Source organism: Melanotaenia boesemani, chromosome 24, assembly GCF_017639745.1.
Source record: "Melanotaenia boesemani isolate fMelBoe1 chromosome 24, fMelBoe1.pri, whole genome shotgun sequence".
Lineage (NCBI taxonomy): Eukaryota > Metazoa > Chordata > Actinopteri > Atheriniformes > Melanotaeniidae > Melanotaenia > Melanotaenia boesemani.
Genome location: NC_055705.1, coordinates 20,934,818 through 20,943,671, shown reverse-complemented (window position 1 = coordinate 20,943,671; position 8,854 = coordinate 20,934,818). Strand labels below are relative to the sequence as shown.

At 36.8% G+C, this 8,854-nt stretch overlaps 1 protein-coding gene across 5 annotated transcripts in view; it reads right to left on the bottom strand.

The window, feature by feature from the left end:
* The window catches only part of mgat5 (alpha-1,6-mannosylglycoprotein 6-beta-N-acetylglucosaminyltransferase), an 81,248-nt gene that overhangs the window by 39,570 nt on the left and 32,824 nt on the right, over positions 1-8,854 (bottom strand). For all 5 annotated transcript variants that reach the window (XR_006009451.1, XR_006009452.1, XM_041978496.1 and 2 more), the window contains 2 exons: positions 8,416-8,505; positions 364-435 (listed from right to left, as the gene is read on the bottom strand). Coding sequence is in view for 3 of the 5 variants with exons in the window: in XM_041978496.1 (XP_041834430.1) it covers positions 364-435; positions 8,416-8,505 (162 nt within the window). In the remaining 2 variants the exon portion in view is untranslated. The remainder of the gene's footprint in view (positions 1-363; positions 436-8,415; positions 8,506-8,854) is intronic.

The window sequence follows — 8,854 nt, the reverse complement described above, 5'->3', positions numbered from 1 at the left end:
TTGAAAAAAATCTCCTAGTTTTTCTTTCACGTTGATAAACGGCGTAAAACCGGAGATTTGAATTTGACTGTGCAAAATATTTATTATTATTATTATAATAACAGATTATTTAGATGCGATTGTGCTGCAATAAAAGGATCCCAAACGTGTGTATGGTGATCCAAAAAAAGGTAAATTAAATTCATAGTGTTAATTTAATTAAGCTCATATGAAACAAACTAAATATTTTGAAGTCATATTGTCATATTTTTTCTGATTTGGGCTTTTACAGTATTCAGAGGGAGTAAAAGGAGACCAAATCTACGTTAGTATATAAAGATGTTACCTCGAACATGCTCATCTTTAAACATAGCTGTTTCTCACCTGGCCCCTCCGATCTATTTCATCATTCAGGATCTTCATCCTCCAGGGCAGACGAGGACACCAGTTCTCCACCTTTGGAAAAAACCCATACACAGCTGTTTTAGTCAACTCCATTCACATCATAAAATTATGTTTACCTAAAGTCCAGATATAAATAAAACCATCTGCTGGTTTTTATGCCATTGTTTAACATGCTGAGGTCATGTGACACCTCTGCTGATGTCTCTGCATTTGCTACCAAGAGACAAGAGAAAAGTTTCAAAATCCTCTGATTTACAAGGCTTTAGAAGGACCAACTTCTTATTCTCCACCACATTTTTTACTTTTTATTTTAAGGTTTCTTAATCAGGATATATTATCAAACTAAAGTGTTCTTCTGTGCTTCAGGGTGTACATTTGGATGTCTAAAGTGATTTAAAACTCCAACATAACAGGTCTGTTACTTTGTTTGGGCTACCTAGGAGAGAATATGCAATTCAGTAAGTTATTTTTAGATTTGAAGCAGTAAAATTATAGTCTTCATCTTTACCAAATACCCCATCACTTTGCATGAGCTGTACGTCTAAAGTCGGAATTCTGAACTATTTTGCTTTTACTGTGATGATAACAGTAATTTTATATATTTTCAGTTTAGCAAATGTTAGTGTGAGTTCTGAGTCTAGCCATTACATACATTTTTCAAAGAGTCTAAGTTTTGTCCGAATTTACATTTGTGTGCTCACACAAAGCTGTACTACTGATCTGAAAAGAGGGAAACCCTGGAGAAGGCTGGACTCATGTGGCTCACATCACTTCCTGAATAAGACTGAACCGAACTGCATATTCATGAGATGTTGTTGCGGTTGTAGACGCTCTTAGAAATGGCTTCCACGGGAGGGCGTAGACAACATCTATCTGAAATTTATAATAGCCGTGGAACCTACAATAATTCCCAACTTTTCCAGAAATTTAAATCCAAATTCTATGGAAATGTAAAATCATTATTTATGGCTCTAAATACATATATGTAAAGCTATAAATGAATTTCTAGCCCATTCATCAACACACAGCCTCTACCCAAAAACCCTGTTGTGTATCTTTATGGCCTAATTAATTTAATGTACTGTCTACTGCAAGGTAGGGATGTCATGATTACTTAATTCTACAATTAATCACAAACTCTACAAACAATCAATTTAATTCATGGCTTCCTCAGACTTTATGTCTAAGTGTCCTCAGACAAGACACTGAACCCCACGTGGCCTCCTGATGTGTGATCGGGGTATGAATAAGAGTGACAGGTGAGCACTTAATATAGACAACAGAAGTGCTGTATGGACGCACATGTGGTATGAAGCACAGTGAGTGGTCAACATGACAAGAAAAGTGCTGTATAAGAAGTCTATTTACCATGATCTCCCCCCACCGTTGCCATGTAGTCTGAAACAGACGCATGAGCTCGGAGGTGAAATCTGAACTCTGCAATGCCCTCTAATGGATGTATTTTCCAATAACTATGGTAACGGACACATGGGAGCATGTTGGTAGTGATGTTTGACAACATTAAAAACAGACACTTACTTACATAAGGGGAGTATAAGTTGTTTTTTGTGTTTCCACAGTCAAAAACTGGGAAGGATGCCAGAAAATCCAATCCAACTTGGCTTACTTTTACTGGGAACATACAGTATTTCTGTTGAGGGTGAAGACCCTGCAGTCTATTGATTGGTTGGAAAAAGTAGTCACTTCCTGCGCGACTTGGCTATGAAAACAAAGTATGATCAGCACCAGGTATGAAATAAGGTGTATATCTTGTTTAAAGCCACATGCCAGGAAGAAAATACAAACGTCCGGATGTCCATTTTCCTCCTCTGCTTCTATGTTGCACTCAGTTATAATTTAAGAAAGGCGTTGTGCCGCTATGACGTCAAAGGGGAGTGGGGACTGTTGTTGTGTATCCTTGACGTATTTAAAAGAAAATAACCTCCATTAAGGCCTCAGTAATTTGTCATCCTGTGCAAAATAGGGCAGAATGTGTCTCCTTGAATTTAACCGTGGTCTCCTTCATCAGCTGTACTTTAACCAGAAAGAACATCTCACACTTTAGTGATTTCCTCTTTAATACGGTAAGTACGAACCCTGCATATTTTTCACGCATTCCTCCACAGTTCCTCGCTGCCTTTGACAATTTAGAAGAGAAAAAACAAATATGGGTCAAACACCACAAGAAATGCCCATAAAAGGACAGAATGTGGAACACACCTGCATACAGAGACGATGATTAGTTCAATGCTGAGCAGAACTGTAGATTTGTGATTATTTAATGGACATCAAGCCGCCTCCTTCAAACTGCTGCTTCTGCGACAGCGTGTCCATTCCTCCTTTACAAATCACAACTGGTGGTTTGTTTTTCTGAGTGGAAGTGGACGTGTTTATTTTCCTTCTCCAACCACAGCACATGTGCAACACGTAGTTGAGCCCTGACCTTTCACCGCTGACATCCATCACACTGTCTGATTCGCCTCCTTCATAAGGTTAAAGTGGGGGTCGACACATGAATTATGTACGGCAAAGAGTGTGTTTGAGTCCAAGTAAATGTCCTTGGGTCTTTGTGTGTTTTTAATAAACGAGCTGACACGGATTGAGAGACTGATAACAGCTGTTTCTAGATAGAAAATGCATGGCATATCGCCATGGTAACAGTGAGGCTGAGGACTGTTGGACTAACTGGACCGACAGAGAAAGTGGAGTTCATGCTGTTATAAATGGCAAACTTTTTTTAGTTTTTTTGCCATTTCAATGAACACGAGAATAGAAGAGGATTCTCTGACTCTAATGGGTTTTACTGTTGTCCAACTTCTATTTCCATCCAGAGCAGGCTACTTTTTAGCTGTCTGCAAAGCTTTCAGCTCGTATACAAAATTCATAACTAACACCTGACCTTTCCAGAAATAAAGCCATGACTGGAATCTTCTTTCTGTTAAGAAAATATCCAAAAGAGGAAAAGAAGAGGGAGCTCCTCAGCAGAAAATCATGATTCTCATTTAAAACGAGCTTTAATGCATCTGCATCACACAGAATGATTATCAGTCTCAGGATCCAAGGAGGATTTTTTTTTGTTTTTGTAATCGATCTCATAAGGAAGAAAAGCTGTTTTCTGGAGAGTTTAAAGGCTGTGAAACAGATCAGAAGTTTATGTTTTATTAGTACCAGTTTGGTGTTGAGAAGGTTGAAAATGAGTAATTTAGGAATGAAGGAGCAGAGGTCTTGCTGCAGAGTTCTGGACCACACAAAGTCGGGCTAATTCCCGTTTATTGAGACGATTTAATAAGTTTGCTGCTGACACCATTAATCTGAGATCTGACATGTTCAAATGAAAAATTTGCTTTTCCAGTTGCTTTTTGTTCAAGCTCCAGTGTTTTCTGAGTTTAGCTAAAGATAATTGTTCTTATTTTATTTATGAATTGTATTTTTAATGTTGCAAATTAGTGATAAACCATTTCAGTCTAAATAAAAACAAAACAATTCCAGTCTTGTTTTTAAAAATTCTATTTCCTTTTATTTAATCAATTTATTCTTATTTTAATTTAGTATATGTATTTGTATATTTATTATTATCAATTTAATATTGTATTGTATTTTTATTTTTGCAAATATGCAATAATATGCTTCCAGGTTTTCATATTTTTTATTTGATTAATATTTATTTTTTTACTGTCATTCATGTATTTATTTTTTATATGGTTCACTTTTATGTATCCTAATTCATTTATATACTGATGATGTAATTGTATTTTTCAATAAACCACATAGATTGCTGGGCTCTGACTGGTCCTGTCCTTACCTTGTCCTCATACACCTTCTGCTTACCTCTCAGATCAGGGTCTGGTCCTCAAGATCTACCATCCTGCAACTTTTAGATGCAACCCTTCTCCAACACACCTGAATCGCAACCTTTTTGTTTGGCACGATGCTGACAGATTTTTATTACAGCTGCGGTTCTATGTGGCTTTTTGTTAGAAACATAGGAGTTAAAAACGTATGTGTACACATAACCTGTGATTTTGAGAGCTGATTTGATTGATTTTATTACTCTAATAATCCATGTTTGATTGGATGTGTCTTAACACATTTGTCTTACACATTTTATTTGAGCACTAAAAACAATAAACAGATAAAAATGGATGTCTAAAGGTGCCCCTTGAGGAAACAGAAGCCTCTATGAGTTAATGCTTATTAATAATGAAAGATTCCATCTTTTCCTGGTATATGTGGAGACTGGAGCAAGGCTGCAAAGTCATTCCATGCCCTCCCTTTCTAGGCTGAAAACTAATCCCTTCTCTCCTTTCCTTCTTCCCCATTCATCCCCCCTTTCTCTCTTACAGTTGTCGACAGCACACTAATTTGCTCTCATAAAAAATGAAATCCACTGTTCTTCTCTCCTTCGCTCTTTTTAACACTTCATTCTTATGGGATCACTCTCTGGTTACACAACATTGCCGGGCTGATCCGACTGTACAGCCATTCATTTTTCTGTATTCTCTGCAGTATGTGGAGGCAGTATCTTACATGTTTTAATGTTTGAACAGCTGAGATTTCTTTCTCTGCCCCCTTCTCTTTTCCAAGTGTAATAATAAGTGGTTACATTTGACTTTTTTCTTTTTAAACCATTCATACCTTTCAGACCATATTTGGAATATTTAAGTGATTAAACAAAATAAAGTGATGAAATCTACATTAAGTTAATTTTCTTAAATAACATTGATTGAGGATAATACAAGCTCAGATGAAACGAACAGGACATTTTATTCATTACTCACTGAACAAAGACTAAGCCAAAATACGAAAACATTGTGTTACAAAGGAACACAAGGGTATGTAACACAATGTCAAGGAGGAAAGACATCTGCAATGATCTATCAAAATAGGAAAGGTTGTGGGATCCTTTCCAAAAACAATGACGACTCCATCGTTTCACATTGAGAAAGATTATTTAGGACATCTGCCAGTCTCAATTTATTTATATTAAACCTTTATGAAGCCAAATTAAAATCTGTTAATGGAATTTTGTTTCATTGAGATCAAGAGCTCTTAAATAGGCAACCTGGCCAAGAGGACAGCGTCATGAAAAATACAACTACAAAATAGGTTTTAACAACAAACAACTGTGTTTATGTTTTAATTCAATGCTTCACCCTTTGTTTACAGACCAAATTTGTGATGAGTTTAGAAAGAAAGCTCATGATTGAGTAGAAAGCCCAAGTGCTTATATTTGGAGACTATCAACCTGCCTTGGGAGGTTATTATTGGCCTAACAGTATTTGATAATTCAAATTTCTATTAGTTTATTACCTCTGCCAAGGCAGAAGTCATGTATTCAGTGGTGTTGGTTTGTCCGTCTGTCTGTTAGTGACATAATTCAAAAAGTTATGGGCGGTGTTTGATTAAATTTTCAGGAAACAAATGGAATAAGGAAAAGGTGATGTGATTTTGCGAGTGATCTGGTTCACCATCTGTATCCAGGAATGTTTTAAAGATTCTTTAATATGGAGAGGTGGGAATAATTTTGCCATTAGAGCTAACTTCACTCATAATTTACAACTGAGGAATGCAAGGAAGTCGTATTTCTCTGACATTAGCAAAAACTGCCACAATGAACTGAACTTTACACAACCAAAGCCTGCAATGAGTTTCCCAAATTCTTCACAGACAAAATCCAGAATATCAGACAAGCCGTTGGTTCATCCACATCAGATTCAAGAGACATTAATCCCATTTAATCCCATTAACAGCAAAGATTCTGGGGGACATCTTGTGTCAGCTGAACTTGTCCTCTTGCTGTTTGGACATCCTGCCCACAGGTTTGTTCATAAAGGTCTCAGACTCTGGAGTCAGATCTGTTACAGATTGTCTATAATTTCAGGCGTCTTCCCAGAGCTTCTAAAAACAGCTGTAATCAAACCTCTGCTAAAAAGGGACAATCTAAACAAGACAAAAATGAACGACTACAAGCCGACCTCAAATCTTCTGTTTCTAAGCATGATCATAAAAAAAAGCCATTTTTCCTCAGCTAAATGACTTTAACACAAAACAACTGCTACGATGTCTTCCAGTCAGGTTTTAGACAGCACCACAGCACTGAGATGCTCTGACCAAAGTCATTAATGACATATGTTTGAATCCAGACGATGGAAAAATGTCAGTCTTGGTCTTACTGGACCTCAGTGCTGCATTTGAGACAGTTGACCAAAACATATTACTCAAACGACTGAAGAACTGGGTGGGCCTCTCTGGCACTGCACTACTCTGGTTTAAATCTGATTTAGAGAATAGAAAATACTTTGTGTCAATAGATAATTTTACATCTGAGCAGACAAGAATTACATGTGGAGTCCCTCAAGGTTCCATCCTGGGGCCTCTTCTGTTTAACATCTACATGCTACCACTGGCACAGGTCATAAACAAAAACAACATTAGTTACCATAGCTACGCAGATGACACACAGATATATATTGTCACCAGGAGACCGAGGCCCCGTATAGGCTCTTGGTAAATGCATTGAGGAGATTAATGACTTGATGTGTCTAAACTTTCTTCAGTTAAACAAAAACAAAACTGAGGTGATGGTTTTTGTCGCGAAAGAGAAACGATTAAAGGTCACCACAAAGCTTCAGTCTAAACACCTAAAAACCACCAACCAGGCCAGAAATCTGGGTTGTTGATGGACTCAGACCTAAACTTGAAAAACACATTAAAGAAAGTCAGCCTACTATCACCTTTGGAATATATAAAGGGTAAAATATCTGATGTCTGAGCAAGACCTGGAAAAACTGGTCCATGCTTTCATCTTTAGTCAGTGTAACAGTGTTTTTACAGGTCTACCTAAGAAATCAAATAGACACCTGCAGCTTATTCAGAACTCTGCTGCTCGAGTCCTCACTAAGACCAAGAAAGTGGATCACATCAGTCCAGCTCTGAGGTCTTTACACTGGCTGCCTTTCTGGAAAAAACTCCCAAAAAGCCTCAAATCAGCTGAAACACAGTTTATTTAAATCCAAGGCCCACCTGTTCTCCGCTGCATTTCACTAATTTTTATTTTAAAAAGTTTAAATCTGCATCTGTTTCTTTTAAGCTTGAATTTTTAAACTTGATCATGTTTTAATACTGTTTTTATGCAATGTTTTTTTTTCTTTTGTTTTAAATGTTAAATTATGCTTCTTGTACTCTGTAAAGCACTTTGAATCACATTATTGTTGAATTGTGCAATACAAATAAACTTGACTTGCCTTCTAACTCAAAAGTAATGCCCATAATTATTGGCAAAATAAAAAATTACATAGGCTTGGTGGAGGTGCTTCTATTTGTCTGTATTTAAAAAACAATTTTAATGTCTGCAGAAGAGGCAAAACTGTGTTAAAAGTGGTCTGTAAAAACTCAAAAGCCTGAGAACTTGAGAAAAACACGGCTATAAATCACCGTATCATCAACGTAAAAATCTGGAGCAGCTTGTTCATTAAAAGGCATGAAGCTACACATGAAGCTGCGAGGCTCTCTGAAGCATAAAAGAGTCTCAAAACTAAACTGATCTGTGCGCAAATGCAGTTTGGGATGCATAGAAACTTTTTTGAACTAGAATTTTTTTAGATTCATGAGGTTGAAGGTAAAAAAATTTGTGTGTAAAATGTTAATGAACATATATTAGTAAGTACCCAAAGTTACATACTAAAAGGTATAAAGATTTACAAACTATGTATTACACAAACAACCACACAAATTAGTGTACAAAGTTTGCAAATCATTTATTACACACACACAGAAAATGATACTGAGTGATTTTCTCTCAATGGGATGTCAATTTTCTTATACTAGTGCATCCCTAATATTAACTGTAATGCACGGTGGTAGGGGAATGATTATTTAAGCTTGTTTTGATTAGCCTGTGTACCAAAATATTCTAAACTAGAACGAACTGAAGCAATGATGCAAAGACAGAACAGAATGTTCCTCACTTTTTTTAACAGGAGTGGACATTTACAAATAGCTCACATACACAACACATACAAGAGGACTCACCTCACTGAGGTAAATGAAAAAGGAGCAGGTGGACCCATCCACACCGTAGTTAGCATAGCAGGAGTCAGAGCGCCACATCTCTTTCATCCACTGAGAAAGAGAAAAAAGCTAGATTAAAATTTGAAGACGACAATGTCAATCACCCAAAATCCAGAGTTCAAATGATTCTACATGACAGTTTCAAATTATTTAACAGGTTGGAGAAAATGGAAAATGTTCACCTGTTGTCTTTGTCCATTACATAGGAGATAATTGTTCTAAAACATAATAAAAACATCTTTCCAGATCCATGTTAACATAAAGACCTTTTCATCCATTTAACCTGGAGGTCCCTGCACAGTTTCTGTCTGGTTCACAATGAGGAGACCAGAATTTCCTCCTAAACTTGCTGTTTGGACGTCTGCCTCCCACCCTCATAGGTCTTCCTGTTAAGGATGCT